The 24287-nt window shown below is 30.1% G+C and overlaps 1 protein-coding gene across 7 annotated transcripts; it reads right to left on the bottom strand.

The window, feature by feature from the left end:
- Positions 1-19152: 19152 nt before the first annotated feature.
- LOC137818162 (jasmonoyl--L-amino acid synthetase JAR4) lies at positions 19153-24081 on the bottom strand. Of its 7 annotated transcripts, none has more exons than XM_068621419.2 (5): positions 23834-24081; positions 22043-22357; positions 21855-21956; positions 20949-21760; positions 19153-19780 (listed from the first exon to the last, which is right to left on the bottom strand). In XM_068621419.2, the coding sequence occupies exons 2-5, from the start codon at positions 22333-22335 to the stop codon at positions 19239-19241; spliced, it is 1749 nt and encodes a 582-aa protein (XP_068477520.2). In that variant the 5' UTR covers positions 22336-22357; positions 23834-24081; the 3' UTR covers positions 19153-19238. The 7 variants fall into 7 exon arrangements, with proteins under 7 accessions (XP_068477520.2, XP_068477517.2, XP_068477519.2 ...); XM_068621416.2 differs by having other exon boundaries at positions 23701-24008; XM_068621418.2 differs by lacking the exon at positions 23834-24081 and adding an exon at positions 23266-23648.
- Positions 24082-24287: the final 206 nt, after the last annotated feature.

Here is a 24287-nt window from a genome sequence, read left to right as displayed (position 1 = left end):
GCATCCTTTCATGTGAGAGAGGCTTTTCTTTATATAGAAAACAGTTTCTAACTTCTTTTCAAAAAACAGTTGAAAAGCTGTTATGAAAACAACAGATTCAATTTTGAACTTAACAGATTTATTTTGTGAAAACTGCCAACTCAGCTAACTGAAATAACTGTCTGAGTTGTACCTTTGGTGCCCTAACTAACTTTCGAAAAACCTTTCAGCAGACCAAAGAATAAACCTGTTCTTTTACAGAGAAACAGGTTTATTTTTGTGCAGTATTCTGATTTTTGAAGAAACCTCTAGAAAGTTTTTGGAAAAACTTTTAACCACTTCATGTGCTTATTCTAGGCTTGGTTAGGCATCTAGGATAGATCATGTAGCAAAAGGCAACCTTACACATACACAAACCTAAATACAAGATCATCTAAACCTATTACAACCTTCAAAGCAAATTAGCTATTTTCTACATCAAACACACACTAACACTAGGTAGAGAAGAGGCTTCATCCATCTTCAACAATCTCCCCCTGTTTGATGGAGACAAATCCCCTTTGCACAGCATAGTTTGATGATCAAAATCTGTACTGTACTAACTGCCAAAACCTGCACAGAATTTTTAGACATAAAACCAGAATTGAGCAGTTGTGAGTTTTGTGCTACCTCCATGTAGCTTGAGTCAGAACATCAACTTTTATGAGCTTTCTGTGAGCTGTTCTTCTTCCCCTTTGGATTCATCAAACAGAATAAAGCATGGGATAAAAACATACCAAAACATAGACATTCATCACAGTTCAAGCTACAAATCCAGTACTAAGTTCTATTACAAACCAAAATAAAATCAACTAAAAAACAGTGCAGAATAAAAACAAACAAATTAAACCCAAATTGTTCAACAACATATAAAAGATAAAGACTTAGAAATAGGATCACTTGTTGTTGTAGTAAAGCTCAGCTAGCTGCACTTGAACTCCTTCAAGTTGGTCATCCAAGTGTTGAAACCTGGCGTAAGTCATTTCATAGTGTGCCTTCTGTTCATATGTGAGTGTGTCCAGCCTGCTTAGCACTTGTTTTTCAAACATAGACAGAGGTTCACCTCTGTACTCAGGTTCCTCATATGCAACCATTGCATTTTGACTTGTAGCAGCAACATCTTCATGTCCAGCAGAGTGCACTGGTGATTCATCCATGTGCTGCACTCCATCAGCATTTTCTTCTTCTTCATTTGCTGGATCAGCTGCTTCATTTTCAGCTCTGTTTGCAGCATTCCTTCTAAATACCCAGTTGTCATCCTCCTTTTGAAACCCCATCTTCAAGAGAGTAGAGTTGTTTATTTCACTAGCTGCCTTAATGGTGTCATTTCTCTCATTTGTAGTGTCAACTTCAAAATAATCGATTAGCTTTGACACAAAAATAGCATATGGAAAACGATAGTCTAGTAACCTTGTGGATTTGAGCATATGCTCCACCATTGTACTCACCCAATTTACCTTGAGTTGGTTCATGATACAGTACATCAGAATCAAGTCCTCTTCATGTAGAGTAGCATGATTACTTCCTCTTGGAGTAAGCTGCCAAACAATGATGTAGGCTAGGAGTCTTGGAATGATTGTGAGATTTCCAGCATGGAATCTAGCTACTGGTTCAGCAGGGTTTCTAACACAACTTCTGTAAAACTGCATCTTGTTGAATCCTTGAATTCCAGCAGTATTCCCTTTGCTAACCTTCATTCCAGAATACTTGATTCCTCACACATTGCTCCATATTTCCCTTGTAATTTTCAGCTTCACACCTTTCACATGGGAGACCAAATTTTTGCCATCTTGAACCAAGTTGCTGTAGAATACTTTCACCAAGTCTGGATAGACATTTCCAGTCATTTCTAAGAAGTTCTTCAGCTTTTGATGCTTGAGCAAGGTTTTTGCTTCAGTCAGATTTTCTTCTCTAAACCAAGAGAATTTCAGCACTTTGGGCGCATTGACTTGCTTTCTGCTTGTCTCATGGATGAACCTTGTCATTGCTTTAGAATCTCCAACAAACCATTTCTCCAGAATACCTTGGTTGTTGCTGGATTGCTCTTTGGATTTCTTCTTTTTGTGTGATGAGGATGCCATACTCAATCTGTTGTTACCTATTTGTAATTATTTGTAACACATTTTTTTTTATAAAAGCTTTCATGTTAGGCATCACTATGCAACTTACATCTCAGACACCTCAAGTAACAATAAACATCTGTCATCACATGAAAAAAATATTATTATTAAAAAAAACGAAAGAAAACACAAAAATATGGGGAGTATAGACCAAAACCCATATGTTAACGAAAATGATACATAGGTAGACTATACCTAATCATAAAGAATTCTAAGAAGAGACTAGATGGAAGCCTATTATACCATTGAAATGATTCTCTATGAATAAATCTTAAATTAGCCAACTATACTATTTGTAACACCTTACAATTTACAAGTTTTTTACAAAAGGAAATAAAATAAAATCACGCTATCCACTTTTTTCCCAAATTCTCTCCTACACCTGCACATATATATGTTCATGTACATAGTATAATCATCACAGTTCATACACAAAAAAACACATGCAAGGATAAGTTATCAAAAATAAAATTCTATCATACGAAAATATAAGTAAAAATAAGCAATTAGATTAATCATTCACATATAAAATTTCTCTTTATTTTTTTTATCAGTCATATAATACTAATACCAAAAACCACTATCCAACTACATTCTAATATCATCATCAACAATCATATGGATCAAAATACCAATCATAATCATTTTCATTTCATTCATGCTAACTACACATAGATCCATTTGTCTCACAGTACCTTGATTTTTTTTCAATCCTCAATACTTTTGATTACATTTAAATCATAGCGATTGCATATGGATCTATCATCTTCCAAAAGACTCATGGAGTATACCCCTAATAGAGACTAACATTTATCCACTCTTGTAGGATCATGGTAAGTCCAAATATCTAATATCGTGCTCTGTAGGTCATGGTGCGTATAAACACACACACACACACACACGCATGCACGCACGCACACACGCACGCACACACACACACACACACCCACGCACACACGCACGCACACACACACACACACACCCACGCACACACGCACGCACGCACGCACGCACGCACACACACACACACACGAAGAAAAGAAAAAGAAAAATATGAAGGAAGTTTATTTTAGGTCTAGCTTGAACGAAACTTTCTACACACACGAAGAAAAGAAAAAGAAAAATATGAAGGAAGTTTATTTTAGGTCTAGCTTGAACGAAACTTTCTAGCTTAAACGAGAATGGGCTTGCTTGAGCGAAAAATGAAGTTGAGACGGCTAATTTTTCAGTGCAGTTTCCACTTTAGGGAAAGTATACTTGCTTGAGCACAAACAAAACTGAAGAACAAGTCATCTGTAGGAATTTTTTCGCCTAAACGAGGATTGTCTCATCTGAGCGAAAATATCATAAAAGAAACTTCAATAACAAACTTAAATACATTTTCAAAGATCTATTCACAACTATTTTAATACTACCACTTGTAAAAAATTCTAAATTATTAATGAAAACTATTATTTGCTCAAACATATTTCTTCAATCAATTTCAAACACTAAACAATAATTCAAATTCAATTTAACTAACTATATACTTAAACATGCATAATACAGTTTCCAGATTAATTTATTATTTAAATAAAGTATTCTAAGGTTTTATTAAAAACACATATATGTGTCGTTACCTAAAATTCTTTATTCCATTGGAAATTTAAACTTCACTAGGAAAACTTCTACAAAATCTAAAGACCAAAAGCTTGTTATCCAACATCACCAAATTTCAGTTTAAGGTAAAATAAGTTGATATAAACATTTTTCTCAATTGTCTGTATTAAGATTGATGGATAAAACATAAGAAAAATAAGAGAATAAAAGATTTTTAGAGTAAAAATGAACTTACACTATTTAAAAATCTATTAAGATATAAATGTATTTTGACTCTTCAACTAGGGCATAATGTGGTTATATTTTAGAATATATGAGATATGAAAAAAAATGAGAGAGGAGATATAAAAAAAAAGAGAAAGATGAGAAAAATGAAAATGGACAATATCATAGTCACTACAAGAAAATCATGAAATAAAAACCAATTTTTAGAGAAAAAAAATAATTAATTGCTATAGAGACTAAATTATAGACCATTTTAGAGACTAAATTTTTTTTGGTGTTTCTAAATTAGTTTCTATTATTTTTAAATAGTTTCTAAATTGATGTCTAATTAGCAACCAAAGTTTTTGCTACCAATTATTTAGATTCTAAATTTGGTAGCAAAAACCTTGGTTGCTAATTAGACATCAATTTAAAAATTATTTAACAATAATAGAAACTAATTTAGAAACCAAATTTTTTTAGTCTCTAAAAACTAATTATTTTTAGTTTTTAAAAATTGGTTTCTATTTCATGATTTTCTTGTAGTAAGTTGATAAGTTTAAACAATATATTAAGTAGCAATCCAAACAAAAAAAAACTATAAGATAGAAACATTTCTATTGTAATTAAAAAAAAAGAATAGTTAAATCAACTTCAACTTAATTAAAATGAGTTATCAAATATATTATCAAAAGGACGAAAATAATATTTAATGTTATCTACTATCTTGATTTTTCTTTTAAGACCAAATCCCGGACCAAGTTAAACTTCTATTTATATTATTTCAAATCAATTATTATATTTTAGTTAGAAAAGTCAAAAAAAAAAAAAACACGAAAGAATCTTAAACCAAATCCTTAAAGTGATTTTTTTTTTCAAATTTGCCGGATCTTCAAACATTATTATTTCTTCATTATTGTTGGGAAAAGGGAAGGTATTCAAAGAGGACAATGCAAGTAAGTCAAAATATCATTAATGTAATTGTTGGTATATTTAATTTAAATTATTCCACAAGTTCTTAAATAATGTGACCATTCCTAGTTAGGTTTTTATTTGAACATGCATTTATTTTTCAATTGGCTTTTGTCATCTAATTCTTGTTATAAAATTCAATTACAGTTTTCAGAGTGGTCACTTTCTATATATTTATTATAAATAATTCTTATATCTTTAAATTAATATAATTATTGAAAATTTCACATTAATTAAAATAGAAATATTTCATAATGTATAAATAGTTAAAAATCTCATTAAACCGATTTTGTAAAATTTAATTACATTTAAAGTCCAATTAATATTATTAATAATAATAATAATAGTCACTTTTACATATTTTAAATGTAGTATTCTCAATCAAATTCTTTTTCATGATTTTTACCTTTTGACTTAGCTCAATTCAAATACTTTTATGTAGGTCTCTTCAAATTTTAAGCTATACCAACATTGTTCACACAACTAATTTTATTCAACAACAAATAATAAAAAAACATAATTAAAAGAAATACAAGTTCTAGAACACAATTAAAAAAATGTTCACACGCTTAAATAAAAATGACCAAATACTCTAAATCTATGGAGTAGTTTAATCTTTAATTACAAGATTCAAAGAAAAAGAACTGGTGTTCTTTTACTAAAGATTAATTTTAAATAAGGTTAAATTATTTTTTTATTTGTTCAATTCATTTCAAATAAGTACTTATTATTAAAAAATTTAAATGAGTATTTTATTTTCAATAAAATGAGTGCTTTAATCTCTCAAGTTGATATAATAACATCGAGTGTATTTTAAAGCTCACTTGTTACAGTTTTATCCTTAAAATGTGTTTTTGATGGTTAAGAAAGGAAAATTTATTTAAGTCCTTGACTCATAAACGATATTAGATGATTGAATATATTGGAGTAAATCCCTAACGGGATTCGTTTTTTAAACAACTTTTCTATTGAGATAACATCGTTAGTGTAAATCATTACATTTAAAGTATTATCCTTTTTTGCACCCGATCAGAGCTCCATTATAATCTTGCTCTTGAAAGACACTTCAAAATGATAAGGTGAAAATGTGTATTTAAATTAATCCTAAACCTCAACTCCTAAAGCATGTGAGATTATTAAACATATCATAATAATAAAATTCATTATTTTTCATCCAAGAGTAAAAAGGTTAATTGCAATAATGATTATTTTTATTTGTCCACAATGATTATAATAATAGATATTATTATTATTATTATTTTTAAGTATAATAAAAATTATAATTTTAAAAAAATTGCAATACTAATATCATGACGGTTTTAAATTACTACCATAATTTTTTTTTAATTTAAAAACTTGTAATATGATGTTTTTTCTTATTAATTAAATTATTTTGCTTATATAATAATTTTAATAATGCAGCAATTGTTTATTTGAAATTTCAATTGCCATAGAATTGAGTTTCATGAATAAGATCAAAGAAAGGAGACATGTATAACCTACACATCAACACTCGTAAGGACATATTTTAAATATATTTCATGTGGTGTATGGATATCTTATGAGAGTTAAGATTTTGGCTTATTTTGGATTTTGAGTGTGCTATGAGGATATTTTAAAATTTGAAGAAAAAATTAGACTAATGTGTTATTAGTTATTAAGGTATATGTAAAGGTAGAGTATGTACGATTGAGACCATGTTTCGGATTTGGTCATTATGTCAACTCACACCACAAATTTATTTATGTTTAAGCAAAGTTAGTGAGGTTAATCAACAATTAAGAGTTATGTAATACACTTCTAAACATGACCGAAGTTCTCTAATTTGACCCAATAAGAAAGGATCACCAAAATAATATAAATAGTACAGATTCCAAGAACCAGGTACGTCATTGTACAGTACTAAGCATACCGAGTGTCGAATACTAAATCTAACTTGAGCGTCGGAGTACCTTCTTCAGGTACCATCCGAGTCGGGACTACGTGAAGACCGAGGAGTGGAAGGAGTCGAGGAGAGGAAGGAGCTTGCTTTGAGAGGAACAAAAGTGCAAACTGACCGACCAACCAAGGAAGTAGAAGAGCAGTTTCAATCATTCTTTATGCCCCAACCCCGTTCGAGAACAATTGGCGCCCACCGTGGGGCCAAGAGAATTCGGGTGAAGAAGAAAGTAGATAATATCAACTCGAAGCATGACTAGCGAAAGGATGTCTAAAGTTGAGCAAATGACATTATAGATGTCTCTGCAGAGAGAGATGATTGAGATGAAGAAGAGGAATGAGGAGGTCACCCGGAAGAATGAGGATGAAATCCTAGCTCTCCGAAAAGAGAATGAAGAAATGAGAAGGAAACTAGGGGAGGTGGGACCGTCTTTTGGACCGATCAATCTTGTCGATAGGTCCTTCATCATCCCCACCGGCCCCAATACTGTTGAGGAGCCAAATGACAAAGTTCACACCCAAGAGGTTGACGGTGAGTCCTACCTGAATAAGTCGGCCCCTACGACTGGTACCTTGGACTTGGTCCGCCGACATCCTTTTACCGTAATCGGAGTACCACTGCCAGATAAGTGGAAAAGCTTCCATAGAGATCGCTACGATGACACAACCGATCCGGACGAGCACATAGACGCGTATACCACACACATGAGAAATTGTGTAATATTTTTAAATAATTTAATTTTTTTAATATTAAAAATAGTGTAATTTCATGAAATTTTGAAAATAGTTAGTGCAATTTATTTATTTATTTTGTTGAATATTTGTAGTTATGAGGTGATAGTATAAGAATAGAGTGTATAATGTTCATGTGGTTTGGGTTGGGTTGTGACAAGAGAAAGTCCCCACCTAATATTGCAAATTTCAGGCCCAAATTAACTTCTATCTTTACAATGAACAATTTTGGGCTTTTAATTTATCCACCCTCATAATTACATGGCAAATGCTCCCTACACCTGATCATTTTTAACTTACACCCAACATATTTTTTTAATTTCCAAAAATGCCCTTTATTCTGGAAATAAAAATTCAGAATTGAAAATAATATATTCTGGAAAAATAAATCCGGAAGTGGTTATTGAGTTTTGGAAATAAAAATTCAGAAACAAAAATTAAAATTCTATTTCGGACAAAAAAATCTGGAATTGAAAATAATACATTCCGAAAAAAAATCGGAAGAGAGATTATTCTGTTTCGGAAATGAAAATTCGGAAACAAAAATGAAAAACCCATTCTGGATAAAAAAATCTGTAATATAAAATTTCGTTTCGGAAAAAAAAAATCCGAAACACATATTTTAGAATTTTTTTTTAAGGACAGTTTCATCTTTTCCACTAGAATCGGTGCATGATATGATGCAGGAAGCAATTGCCTAATTTCATACTTCTATGAGGTGATAGTATAGGAAGAGAATGCATAATGTCCATGTGGTTTGGTTTGGGTTGGGTTGCGAGTAATTCACTTCCATAAATCTTTCAATTCCAAAGATATCCTTGAACAAAAGGTGTAGCATTTGTTTTTTCTTTTATTTTCAAATTGTATAATCTGTAAATCTTCCTAACTCTGAAATACAATTTTGTTTTTCAAATTCTAGTGTTTGGAAGGTATTTTTTGAGTTTGAAAATGCAATTTCAAATTCTAGAATCCGAAATATTGTTTTCCCAATTCTAGAATTTGGAATATTCTAGAATTCATAATATTATATTTCGAATTTAGAATATTGTATTCAGAATTTTAAAATCCAAAAAAGGGAAAAGGGGGTTAATGAAAAAATGAAGAAAATTGCAAAGTTATCATTTCTCGTCTTTTAAGGAGGTGCAAGAACAAATTGCCTAAGCCTAAGACAAAATTTTCCTGCACCGTATCAATTTCAACCTGCACTTTACCATCTTTTAAATTTTTTAAAATTATTCTTTATTTTGGATTTGAAAATCTGAAATTCAGAAAATACAATTCAAAAGTCAAAATCTCGTTTCAGAAAAAGAAATCTAAAATAAAAAAAATACATTTTAGAAAATAAAATCTAGAACACAAAATCTGAAAATGCATTTAAAAAAAATCGAAATTAAAAAATGTGTTATGGAAATCTAAAGCTGTAAATGTATTCCATAAGGGATTCTGGAAGTATTTTTTTATCCACACCATTCTTTCATGTAAGGTCATTTTCGTTATTTTGAGGAGTATTTTCATCATTTTGATGGGAAATTGGATGCAAGTTAAAATTGCTATGGTGCAGGAAGAAATTCCTAAACCTAATATTGCAAATTTCAGGCCCAAATCAATGTGTGTGATACAATGAATAATTTTGGACTTTTACTTTATACACTCTCATAATTACTAACTGCATCTCATACTAATTAAAAAGACTAAAGTACCCTCGTAGCTGCACCACGTCACCACTGCTTTCGTTATCGCCACGCTTCCTTCGTTGCTGCAGCTCAAACTACACCCTTATTCTTCATGGTCATTTTACTCAGAGAGATAGTTATTCCAAAAAAACTCATTCATTATATATACTAAAAAAATTTGTTTTGAATTTTTTTTTTCATAGCGTTCTCATATATTATGGAAAATATATTCTGAAAAACTCGTTAATCTCATAAAATATTTAGTGTTCTAGAAAGTTTATTTTAGAAATCCTATTCTAGAAATTCAATCCAAAATATATTTTATATGTTTTGAAAAAGTTGTTTGAAAAAATCTTTCAAATCCTTGTAGAATTTTTTTTTAAAAAATTTATCAGGAATTAGATTTCTTTTCCTAAACCTATACTATATCTTGTACTATATCTTGTATATAATGTGTTTCTATTAGGAAGATGAGACTTAGAGAATTATTGATGAGTTTCGTCTTCTTTCTTCTTATCGGACGGTTGGTCAATGCCTCAACTTCCTCTTTAGCACTTATTGTTATTCCTTTGGTCTCAACTGCTCGATCACTCGGTCTTCTAGAGAATATCGAATGAGGATACTTACCGAAGACACTCTGACGCTCAAGTCAGCAAAAGGGATTCGACACTCGATTGTCAGAGCACAATCATAAATGACGTACCTACTTCTTGGAATGTGCACTATTTATATTATTTTAATAGACTTACCTTGTTCGATAATCATGCTTAGATGTGTATTACCTAATTTTTAATGATGATTTAGTTTTACTGACTTTGATTGAACGTAATTGGACCAAAAATATCGATCGACCCACACGGACGTGTGTCGTTCAGTCGGTTTGACCATGAGAACCGAGTCATGGTATTGACCGTTCAGCCCATACCAGTGCATAATGAAAAATAAGATAATTAAATATTTGTTGAAGTAAAAAGATAACTATATAAATTTCTAAAAAAAAAGTAAATAACATGCACCGACACTATAATACAGTAAAAACAAAACATAAGATTATTGGGAAAACGTATTATGGTAACAAATCACAGTAGCAAGAAAATTAAAACATCAAAAGCACAACAGTTGTTGCAGATATAATGAAAAACTTTAATTACATCCTTAATGTCGAAATCAAATGACATAGTTTTCTTACTTCTTCCACGAATAAAGCAAACCTATTACAAATCCAGCAAAGCCTCTTCTCATTTTATTTCCTTTGATCTCTGCACTGTTCTTCCTCTTCTTCCTCACCATCTTCACTGAGATTTTACTCATGCTTGTGACCATGAAAGACCCTTTGGATTTCTCTGGGGAGCCATGTTTGTGTGGCACCATATCATGATGATGATGGTGATGATGATGATGAGAGTGACGAGTGAATGTGGTGATGATGTGCTTTGATGATCCAATGGAAGAAGGGAATACCATTAGATGTCTATCAATGATATGATCAAGAGACACCAATTCATGAGAATCATATAATGGACTACCACAATCCCATATTGCCATTGCTTTTTCTTCTTCTTCATCTTCTTCTTTCATCATCATGAACATGGTTTCATTTCCCTTAGATGCTTCTTCTTCTTCTTCTTCTTCTTTTCCACGTGTTTTCATGTTTTCTTGGTTAACCTTGGAAGGGTTTCGACGGAGTTTCCTATATATAAGAAACTTTATCATATGAGGATTTTGTTTGATGAGCTTTTTGTCTTTCTACATAAAAAATAATTGAAAGCTTAGATAAAAATAATATTTATTGGCGAGTTTTGTGGAGGAAAATGACAAAAACTAGAACTAAATTAAAATGATAGGTATCACTCGATCTACATGCATGTTTTTCAAGACTCACCAACCCCAAAGTGTAATAAAAGCATCTTAAGAATTTTTGCATTTTTCTTTTATTTTCTTCTTCTTATTTAGAAATCTCTTGATTTGTGACTTAAATCCTCCAAAGAAAAAAAATACAAAACGAGTTAATGATTAAACCTTGCATGTGGGTTTGATTTTCACGTGGTACCGATCGATCTTATTCCTTAACAAAAACCCATTCATAATAAAATAATCACTAAACAATGATTATATATGCATTAAAGGTAATATTTATTAAATATATGTTTTATTTATTAAATTTAATAAATATATTCTAATTAAAAAGATTATTAGTTAATTTTTTGCTATATTAGATGAATAAAACCATTAATATCATATGATAAATTTTTTTATTTGTATATAAATATTGCGTTAATTAACACTTACATAAGTTACATTCAAAATCATTTTTCTTTTTTCTTTTAGTTATTTTAAATTTTTATGAATGATAATAATAAAATAAAAATTTATTAAAATATAGATAAATTAAAATAAAAAAATATTTATTTAGAATAATTAAAATAAAAATTAAGTCCTATGTGAATATTCCTGTATTACTTATATATTTCTATAATATTATATTTATATCTATATAACTTATATGTTTTTTATATCATTATATATTTGAACCTTTTCATTTTAAAATATGTCAGAAACTAATTTTGAAAACAATAATAATGAATAAATTTATAATATATATTTGAAATTCTCTATATATACTAGGTATTATTTTTTATTTAATATATTTATAAAAGTGGTATTAAAGTCAAAATAGAGTTATTGTATTATTTATTATATTATTAATAATGAACATAATAATTAATATTATGAGACAAAAAAATGTTTTTTTTTCTACATTTATATTAATATTATGCAGTAACATTTCAAACTACATTAATACGTACATTTAAGCTTATTTTATTATATTTATCTATCTTTCTATATAAAATCAAGGATTGAATTAGTAGACAATTTACTTCCTTTATTGTCTTTGGGAAAAATGTACACAAGTCCTTTACTCCTGCTGCTGTCTCTCATCTCAGGGAAAAACACATTCTTCATCAATACTTCCCTTTGTCCTTTCTAAACAAGTTTCTATACCCATTTTACTGCCACAAAGGGAAGCAAAGTAGGTAATATTCACTTTTTTTTACAGATAAATTGCATAACTTTCTCACTTGCAATAATTGTAAGTGGAGTTATTATGGAACTTATATAATACTTGAGATATTCATGGATTTCTTATAACTGTTGGTATATTTGTACTTTAAGCAACAATATGAACACTTAGGTTAAACAAAAATGTGAAAATGGCATTATATCATTATATTAACCATTTGTTTGTTTGTGGAAATTGAATTCTAATAAGTAAAACATATAATCACCATCGGACATATTTTGTTATAATAATTATTATTCTTTACTTATTATTATAATTAGGATTATGATGATTATTATTATTGATAATAAAAATGTTATTATTATTAGTATTTTTATTCTTATTAAAATATCATTGTTAATAATATTATTATGATTATTAATAATATATTTTTTAATGTTATTATTAAAATTATTAACGATAATATTAATAATAATATTGGTAATATTAACATTATTATTAATATTTTTTATTATTATGAACAATATTAATAATAATAATAATAATAATTTTAATTTTAATTTTAGAACTAGAGTTTATTTTGATTTTTGATTTGTAAAAGAGGGGAAGTATTAGATTTGGGAAAATGTTGGAGAATGGAAAACACAACAAAAAAACAAAGGTAAGCTAGTGAAAATAAAATTTTATAATATACACAATTAAATCAAAATAGAAAACCAAATCACATGAATCAACTTCTCAATTATTCAATCTTTTTCTATTTCCAACATAAAACAATCACATATATCTCACATGCATCTACACATCCAGGATATTCAACAAACATAATAACAATTGACGCCTTCTGAAAGACCCGTATTAAGTAAGTCATACCAGAGACAACACAAGTCGTTCATCTCATATACCATGTATGCATGAACTCCCCCATTAGTTTCTCACCACCTGATATCTTAGTCTATGTGAGTTAGATCATCAGTGAAGCTTAGAGATCTTTGTTACCACATAGGTATCAATACTTAATATACAAACAAACATCAGTCCATACATTATCCCAAATGCATGAATTCAATTTCATACAATTTTCATCAATATCATTCAAAACGCAATCCACAATATTCAAAAGTATATTTAACATAAAAAAACACTTAAATACTAAACCATCAAAATCTAATATTTCTACAAGTTTAAATAATATATAAACAAATAACACAATATATAAACACACAACATACCTACAAGAGAAATTGAATATTGGGACCACGTCCCCTCCACATCCAAATCTTCTAACTTAGGGTGCTATTAAAAATTAAAGTTAGTTTCCCTTACCTGAAATTCCACGGATGGAAATTCTACCTCAAATGGGGAAACCACTCCAAAATTTAGGAACGTAGAAGAAATTATCCAAATATTATCAAATTTTAGTATGAGCTTAATCAAGTTGAGATAAACATTTTTCTCAACTGGCCCCACTAAGATTGATAACTAAATCATAGAGAAAAATCGAGAATAAGAAATCTTTAAAGTAAAAATGAACTTACTCTGTTTGAAAATCTAATCGGATAGAAATGTACATTGACTTCTCAATTATAGCATGGCGTTATCAGATTTTGGAATAGATGAGATATGAAAAAGAAATTGAAAAAAGAAGAAGGGAGGGAGGAGAAGAAAGGAGAGAGAAAATATAAAGGGGCGGGGTTTGATTTTACCTAAAATATTAAAAAACAATAAGTAATTATTATTCAGAATAGATTATTATTATTATTATTATTATTATTATTATTATTATTATTATTATTATTACTTTTAAAATAAAATAAAAATAATGTGAGTTGAAATGAAATGCCTAATTAAATAAAAGCATAAAGTACTATACTTAAAAATGAAACCAACCATAACAAATAGACTAATTATATAAAAATAAGAAAGAGATGTGGTATTTTAACATTCTTTCAAATAAAAAACATCTACTTAGTAATCAATTTTTAATAATTATATTTTTTAAAAATTTGTCAACTTAAAAACATCAATATATGTATTATTATATTAAGTAAGGTATTGTAATGTAATTTTTTATTTTTCATCCGTTTCAAAATATCATTTCTGAATAAGAAAACCATAAATATACATGTATCTCAAAGTGAGTGGCCACATTTCGTACAAATCTCTGTCACTAGTTATTTTATATAAAATAAATAATAAAATATTTTTGAAGAATTCAGAGAGTAAATTTTATTTAAACTCTTTAAAAAATTTACTAAAGAGAAAACTTGTTGAAATCTTAATCTCAAGAACTATTATAGGATCTTGTAAATTAATAAATTGAGCAATTCATGTTGATATGTTTAAAGATTATTGTAGTTGATTAAAGTTTCAAATTTAGCAAAAATTTCTTGAACGGGAACAAGTGATGGGATAGGACTAAAACTTGTTTGTGAAGTGCTTTTGTGAGTTATGAAGTGTCCATAATCCACTTCTATGGAAATGCGATTATGTTTATCTTTTGCCTTTCATTGTCTTCCACCATGGAAATAGCAACTTCCATGATCCAAAATAGTTTAAGTTCCGTTTGGGAAATCCACCAATAGTAGGATACAAACATGGCTCAAATCTTGTTTGAAAGAGACATGAACCCTATTTGCATAGATGGGGTTGAATTGAGCTAAATGTGTATAAGGATATATTTATCTACAATGGAGAGAGGAAGATTCAAAAATGGCATATCATACTTTCTTAAGTAAGAACATTATTTCTAAAAATATACCAAGAAACAATCAATATTTTGGTGATATGATAACTTTAGAAAGTAAAAAACTACTAAAAAAACCATTGAATTTGAAACAAGAAAGAATTATAGAGTTCTTATTAAGCCAAAAAGGGGAAAAGACAAGAATTAAAATATTTTCTTGTTTGAATTTCTTTTAGATTGTGTGTATAATTTAAACCAAATGATTTATTAGTATCCAACACATTTTCTTTTGCAATTTTTTTTTCTGTCAATCTGTAATTTTCTCTTTTTTTGCACGTTTTTTTTATGACAGCACAAGAGAACAAACGCAAAGAGACAACAAAAGATGATGATGAAAATAAACGTTAAGAGATAAACTAAGGAAACAAATATCAAATGCTACGAGACAATTTTTTTGTAATATTCAAGATAGAGAAAAACAAAAGATACTTGGCTTTACGCCAAAATCTGAATTCACTAAAAAATGGTACTGAAAACAGGTAAAGAAAATAAAGAAAAAATTTATATGTAAAAAATTAACTCTAATCTAATAACTAAATTTGTTTATAATATAGAGCTGTCAAAGTTGTTGAAGTAGTGAACTTGATTAATTACGAGTTTAAGATGGGTTAACTTGAAAAAATTATAAATTTTCACTGACAACTTAGCTGATTTGGATTAAACCTTTAGTGAGTTTCATGTTTTTTTTAAAAATATCCTAATATAGTCTAATAACAAACTAAATATAATTAAAAATGGGGTGGAAAAATATTTATGATATCAACGGTTGATGTTGGATATAAATTTTTATTTTTATGATTTTGGATTGTATTTGCCTATTTGGAATTTAAGTTTTAAGATGAATATGTTAGATTATTTTTTTAGATTATTTTGATTTTATTTAAATTATGTTTATGTTTGATATACCTATATTACGATATTATATATATATTAACACATGTTATATGCATATTAATATGTTAATTTTTTATGGTTATTTTAATAATTTGAAATTTTATCCTATAAAAAAAGTAAATCAAATAAAAGATGATTAAAAAATGATGGGTTGAATTGCTTTTCAATTTTTTTTAGCATGATGATTAAACGATGATTACTTTAACAATTTTGACTCACATATCTCACCAATTTTGATTTTGATCATAAGTTGTAGGCCAAATGATTATTAGTTAGAATTTTGGTAGGTAGAAGAGAATATGTTATATATGTACATGATGATGTGTGGAACTAGTATGTGTTGTGCATGTGCAATGTTGGTTCTCCTTCTATTTTGTGTCCTACTCTTCAACATTGGAATTGGAATTTACATGTGATACTCATCATACTCTCATAAAACCCTTGCAACTAAAGAGAGGAAGATGGTGTTGCTCACAATGTTGACCTAATTCACATAAACTTTAATGGGGACTATAAAGCTTTTTCCATTGCCTTCTTTACTCAAAAAGGGTCACTACCCCATATGTATTTTTAAGTAAAGATCTTTTGAAGATATATTTTAAAATCTTAATGTTAAAAAAATTGGTGCCATCTGTATTTAATAAGATAAATATAATTAATTATTTTATCTCTATATTTGTGTTATCTTTTTTTCTTATATTTTAAAACTTTATGATTCAGTCATATGAGCAAATATTTTTCATTTTATTAGTTCTTATGGTGGTTTTATAAGAAAAGTAGAAACATGGGGGTATTCATGGGTCACCAACATGTTGTCCAATCTAGTTAAAATAACAAAGTTAGATTAGATCTAAATACATTTTTTATTAATTTTAAATCAAATAAAAAAATTCAGCAATAATTGAGTTGTCTTGATTCTGTGGGAATCTGAAAATTAAAAATATTTTATAATTAAAAAAAATACTGTTTTGAGTAAATAATTTTTCTTTACCGACATACTTTTAAATATTTATACCGCATATATATATATATATATATATATATATATATATATATTTTATTAAATAATGTTTTAAATGAGTTAAATTAACTAAGAAGAAAGATATGTAGAGGTGAGAAAGACCTAGAAGTGTGTGTAGATAATGAGACTGGGATAAGAACGAAAGAAAAATGTGTGGAATGTGAGTTTTCTCGATATTTATTGTTTCATAAAACATTTGCAGATAATATTAAAATTTAAAAATATATTATATTAATAAATAAGTTATGTTGGGTTGGGTTGTGTTCATCAACCTCAATAAAAAGTGACAAAAAAATTGTGTGGTGCAATAAATTAGATTCTCAAAATCTAATATCTAAGTCAATAAACAATGAATTTAATTGGACTTATTAAATTTAATTAAAATATTCATCTCAAATATTTTGAATTTCTACAATAAAATTATTAAATAATAATTAAATTTAAAAATAAAAATAATTAATTATTATATTAACTGAATTATATATTATTTTAAAAAATACAAAATTATTAATATTTAAAATAATTTTGATTATTAATAAAAATTTATAAAATAATTTTTAAATTATTATTTAATTAACTATAAATATTTTAGTTACTAATATTTTAGATTTTAAATTAATCTTAAAAAAACTAAAAATTAATTTTAGTTACTAATATTTTAGATTTTAAATTAATCTTAAAAGTTAATTGAAAATATAAAATAATAAATAATATTTAATGTTAATTATCAATTTAAACTATTTTACTTTTTATTAATAATAAAAATTAATTTAAATACAAATAATTTTTTTAATTTATAAAATAGGCTCTAATCTATTCAAAATCGTAACTAATTATTTTAATCTCTAAAATTATTATTTTTTATTTAATTATGTTAAATTATAAAAAAAATGTTAGCTTAACAACTTCATTGTCAGAAACACCATTTTATAATCTTTCAAAAAAATTCCATCTTTTTAAATGAACTTACATTTCAATAAAAAAAATTCTTTATACTTTTAAAAGTCGTATTATCAATCAACTGACTGTTGAATTGTAAACATATCAAAATTCTTAAATTATAAGTAATTTGAATTGAGATAAATTATTTTAGGTTTGGGAGTAAGCACATGTACAAAATTATTAACAAATGGAAAGTTGCATTGTATAAAAATGTGAAATGTTTAGAATGGAAATTAGAAGTAAAAAAGTGGCATTGGTGAACAAATAATTGATTAAATATCTTTTTTCTTCGACAATAAAAATGCAAATTTTATGTGGCAATATGCATTGAACATAAGGGGAAGTTGATCCATAGAAAGAGTAGCATAAGTGAAGAAAGAGAGCACTATCTTCCTTCAATGCTTTCTAGCACTGGATTCTTACACTTTTCCTCTCATAAAACAAGTCCCAGTCACGTGAAAGGTACAGTGATGGAGAAACCTCATTTGTCTTCTTTTAATTAATCACCTTGTGTTACCATGGAGGATCCTGATAGTGCACCACAACTATAATTAGTGTTAATGACAGTTAAATCCCACCAAATTAATGACAAAAATATTCCACACTTTCTCTCAGCAACAACTTTTGACCCACCACTATTTATCCTCCAATCTTTGGTTGGTTAAGAGTTGGAAAGCACATTTGCACATAAAATTCTCCCTTTTCAATTCCCATATACATTCAATGACAAAATTCCAAGGCCACAAGCATGTTCTTGAGAGAAAATGATTCATGAATATCCCAAAACTGTAACATGCCTCTTATAGGATATTTTGGACCATCCAACATACAACAACAGTGGGAATTATAATGGGAAACATATTGAAGTGTCCAAACATCATAAGTCAATGGCAACCTTAGGTGTCATAAACCAAAAACCATAAGACTTTGCGTGTAGTTCTAATGTGATGAGTTTAACCAATGCCACATGCAGCTTATCAAATCATTATAATAGGCTAACATTTTTTTTGTCTGTGTTTTGCACTTAGGGTGCATATTCATATGATCTTTCAAGTTTATTCCCGACAACAGTGGTCTTTATCTCCAATATTATTTAAAGTTAGCACACTCAAGATTTCATTTCCAACCGAACATGTGGATTTCTATCCATTATGGTCAACCAGTGCTTATTATATTGTGGAGAAGGTGCAACAGAGGTGATAAAGATGACAGAGGTGTGACTGAACTGTGTCAGAGAAAAAAAAAATTGAGTATGGGAATGGGAACAAAAGTAGAAATGAGGTAAACTTTTATTCATTTGGGAAAGGAAACTATATAGATAGCTATCATTACTAAATATTATTATTATTATTATTATTCAATTGAAGGCAGTACTGAGATAGTTCTTCACAACATTTTCATTCAATATTTGCAACACTTTGGTGTTTGTAGGGCCTACGTATCTTGGTGTCTTGAACTGATTCACAGCAGATCCAAGTGCCACGTAATGCTCGACAATCTTCTGGAATGTTCCTCTCCTCACAAGTCGGAGTTCAAGGGCCCCAATGCAGTTGACTTTGCGAGAACTGGTGTAACCTGCATCAACAAAAGACTTGTCCAAACAGTTGCAGCATCCACCAAGCACTTCTTCACTTACTTCTCCACTGATTTCCAAGAATATCACATAATGCCCTGGCTCTTTGGACAAATCTATGTGGCTAGTGTAGTCTATAACTTCTGATTTCTCCTCTGCCAACAAATGAGATGCTGCTTCCACAGCTATCTGCAAATCTTTCTCTGTGTTCTTGTCAATGTTGATGTTAAGCAGAAGATTGCTGCGCCTAACAAACTTCACCTCTGGAGCTGAGTTATAGAACCCCATAACCTTCACCACATCGCCAAGTCGGTACCTGTACAAGCCTGCAAATTATGCCAAGTTATAAGATTGATGATCAGTATCTATATACCAGGAAGAGACTTCAAATTTAGCTATCAATAATATTAGTACTCTATCTATATTGTGCTACTGTGCATTGTGTGTATTGTATTTCCTGTTTTAGCTCTAAGAGTAGGGTAAAATATCTTTCAAAATTTGTTACCAAGAACATTTATGATGTAAATGTGGAATGAGGTTAGAATTTGACATGCTTGCTTACAAATTATATATGAACATGTTCCCTCTGAAGAATATTACTACCATTGTATGAATGATGCATATACAATTCTACTCAATGTAGATGGAGGACAGCTCAATTAATACAGGAGGAGGAACATTGAGAAAAAAGGTAAAAATGAATTTATTGTTATGTGATTTACAATAGAAAGTTGCAGGGTTCTTTGATCTATTCTGTCAACTCTATTAGTAGGAAAAAGCTTGGTTGTACTGTTTTATTATTGTGACAGCAAAGCCTGTTTAACGGAATACATGTAAATATGAAAAACAAAAGGATATGCAGATAAGTCAAGGTGCTGTCAGTAGAAGATCCTTTTGGATGAACTTTTAGAAGAAAAAAAAAATGAAATTGACTTTTTCATAAACTAAATTTAGTTCATGTACAAGGTGAAAATAAAAATTTAAAGAAGTTATATACACTAACATTTATAAGTTGTATATGAACTTATTTTTAACTTATAAAGATTTTAATTTAAAATCTTTTTCCTATTTTTCTGTTCAATAAGTGTTTAAGAAGAGACACGCGTACCCCAAATCCAAAATTAGATGCCAGCGACTAAGAGTGGACATGTCTCCGAATGGTACAAATGTTAATGTGATTAGGTATGTACTATGTTCCTTTGGAAATAACTAGGAATTTGTTTTTCCTTAAAGTTGGTCCCATGTAGGTCATATCAAGAAGGATAAAAAGAAAGGTAACTTCTTCACCCTTCTCCCTCTCAAACAAATTAAAATAAATAAAAAAACACTAATTTGTGAAATAGAGAATGAGTTTCTGAAAACATTATGGCAATATCAAAATTTCCAATTGTACTGAAGAAAGAGATGGTTTGAGGAATGGTGATGATGATTGATTCTTAGTCCTGATTCATTACTTGGAGTAGAAAAAAAAATAGCAAGGGAAGAGTTGAATACCTGCTGGATTGGTGATAACTATTTCGTACTCCTCGCCAACCTTCACATCAGTGAGCCCCACAGGCTTAGGATCCATACAAAGGAAATTGGGATCTACCTTAGTTTGTTCCAGCTCTCTCAGAGGGATGAATTCAAAGTAGCCAATTTGAGGAAGAACAGTGTAAGTGGCCAATTCAGGTGGCACTCTTGGTTTCACATTGGTTCCTATCCACCCTTCAGAAGATCCATAGTCAGAAGTCAACAAAGGCAACTCTCCAGCATAATGCCTCAACTTCTTCAAATAAGGCTCCATTGAACCAGTCATGATCCCGTAAACATACTTAACATTGGGGAAAAGCTCTGGTATTAGGCCATACCAGTTGCTCAGCCCCATGCACTTACTGTGGATCAAGTTGGCCAGCTCAGGGTCAGGTTTGAGCAGCTTAGACATGGCTGTCCTAACGGATGGAACTGTGACCTTGCTGTTAAGCACACCTTCTTTGATGTCAACACAAAGCTCCTCCCACACTTGCTCAAAGGTCCTAAAAGCAGATACAATGCTGTATGCAAATGTGGAAGACACCATATGAACTTCCTCCCGGAATATTAGCCCACACAGGAGGTGGCAGTACAATGATTGGTGAAAATCAGGACCAAAAATAACTTCATCAGGGCTGCAAAATGGGGACTGAATGGCCTTCATTGTGCTCCTGAACCTTGGGCTGCGAAACACGTTGGTGGTGGCAGTTCCTGCTAGCACACCCCCTTCGGTCCTGAACTGCTTGCTGCTGTAGACAAAGCCCAAAGCCTTGCCATTGTTCATGGGAAATTCCCTACAGGATGGAATTGTGTCAGTTGCCAATTCCAACTAGCAGAAAAAATGAAAATCATTGAGGAAAACAATAAATAAGAGATGAAATTGAAAACCCGATCCTGAAGGCAAAAGAGGTGTAATATATATGCAATGTGGTGTCAAACAATTCCTCATTCCATGGTACAAATTTTGGCTTTCCCTGAGTAGTGCCAGAACTGCAAAAATACCAATTTTCTCCCTTTTCAGGATCTGAATTGCAAATTCAACTACTGATATGAAACAAACATGAGTGAAGTCTGACCTCAAAGACATGGTTGTGATGGGTTTGGCAGTTAGAACAGAAGAAGTATCCCCATCAAGTATTCTATTGATATAAGGCTCCAATTCCTTGTGAGTGACCAGTGGAACAAATGCCTTGAAACTCTCAGGGTCAGTCCTCCCATTCAGGCCAAAATTCAGTAAGTACTCAGCAGAAGCGTTGTCTTCCAAAATCCTTTTCAGCGTTTCCCTTTGAATCCTCCCAGCATCCTTTGTCACCCTCTCAAATTCCTCTATCACTCTCTCCATGTTAAGTCCTTCCACTTTCTCCAACATCTTCACAGTCCTTCAGCTGCAGCTATTACAGAAGAACAACAAAATAGTACTCAATTATATATGAAGGAGCAATAGAATTGAGTTATGACTCAGTATTATCTCTTGTAACCCCATAAATGTTAGTCCTAAAGAGCAAAAACAAGGGAGGGAGGCATGGGGATAATTGATTTACATAAAAAACAACTCTGACAAAGCCAAACAACAAGAATAAGGTTATCTTATTGCATAACCGAAGCAAAATATGAATAAAGCCAAACAACCCGTTTAATTGAGGTTTTATACTTATTTGACTTAATATCGTAATTGTCATTTTTCTTGTGTTGTGATCTTCAATCCCTGTTTTGGTGGCAATAGGACCCAGATCAATAAATTCAGAAAAATAAATGCCAGAAACAGGACAAATGCGCTTTCAATGGATGCTCTGAACCATTACAAAGACCAAACAAAGGGAAACGTTAAAACAGTGGACAGCGATGTAGAAAATGAAAGAAAACAACCAAATTGGCTAGCGATGAACCCCGAAAACAAAACAACAAAGCCAGGAACAGATATCAGAGAGGAAATTATGAACTTCGATCTCTGGCTTTTCCTTCTTTGTTCAAGTCAACTACACTATTCCAAAGAAGATCTGTTCCGAGCACCAATCCGAAAATTGAAAAATCTTAAACCATCAAATGCTAAGTTCGTGTGAAGGAGAGAAACAAGCCCGATAAATATCGAGAACCAAGGAAGAAAGTTCAACAAAGGAAGTAATTTTAAGTTACCACTTACCATTACCCCGCATAAAAAAAAACAAAGGAAAAAAAAGGTAAAAACAAAAAAGTCAAAGGAACCAAAAAGTAGCCCTGGAAGGGTAAAAGGACGAAACAAAAAGTGGGGTTCCGTAAAGATTAATTTTTGAAATACCCTTTGCAGAGAAAGAGAAAGTGCCTGAATTGGGTTAGAGAGACTGAACCAGAAGACGACTGGGAAACCAGAACTGAAGCATATCGTATCTCATCATAAAGCTCACCAATCACAAGTCCAATATTTTAATGAACACAAAAGAGACATGTTCTGATAAAAGTAAAAAAAAGTCAACAAAAACAGTCATGTTAGGTTCCAAATATAAAAAAAAAACCAGAAAAAATTTATCTGGTTTTCTGGGACTCCCACATCCCTGTCTTGTTAGACAACCCAGAAGCCAGAAGTCACAACACAGCCAAAGTAAAACCAAATCCTTAAAAAATGATTAAATGAAGCATAGCATGATAGGTCTACGGTGAAGAATTTGAAAAATAGTTTAGATGAAAACACACAGGTTAGAAAGCTATGGATAGGATTGTAGAGAAGAAAGTAGCAGAAAAAGAATATGAATATCTCTACCTAGGAGAATCTTGGTGGTGTGTGAGAGAAGGTAGCAATGTGTATATATATATATTGAAGAGGTGATGATTATGGTGTGAGTTGAGTTGAGTTTGAGAGTGTTGTGTTGTGTTGTGCTGAGGTCAGGATTCACCTTGGGGTTTGCAATTTATAGGCAGCATCAAATTCAGTTTGAGATTTGCAAAATGACATTTTTTGCAGTCCACAATTTTTGCCCATAGATTCTGGACGGAATTACAACCCAGTCGGTCACTCCATTCATCACATCACTCCAACAATTCAACTTCTTTCTAGTAATGCTGTTGCCTACATTTTCTCATTCGTCTCTGTCACAAATATCATTTTCTTCTTCTTCTTCTTATGGGCTTTTAATTATGTTTCAGATAATGTGCTTCTTTCTTTTCAATTAATATTTTTGCTTTTTCCCTACCTTTTTCTTAATCTTCCTATTCAATATTTTTAATACATTGCATTCATTAAGGTATAACAGTTCACTATAATATTATGTGAACATGATTCCTCAGCATCTCAGATTTTTAATAATTTTCCAACCAATGTGTCAAGCATTTTGTTTTTGTCTCACTTTG

Source organism: Phaseolus vulgaris, chromosome 10, assembly GCF_051622355.1.
Source record: "Phaseolus vulgaris cultivar YP4 chromosome 10, ASM5162235v1, whole genome shotgun sequence".
NCBI lineage: Eukaryota > Viridiplantae > Streptophyta > Magnoliopsida > Fabales > Fabaceae > Phaseolus > Phaseolus vulgaris.
Note: the sequence above shows the minus strand (reverse complement) of the source record. Positions and strands in the feature narration are given on the sequence as shown.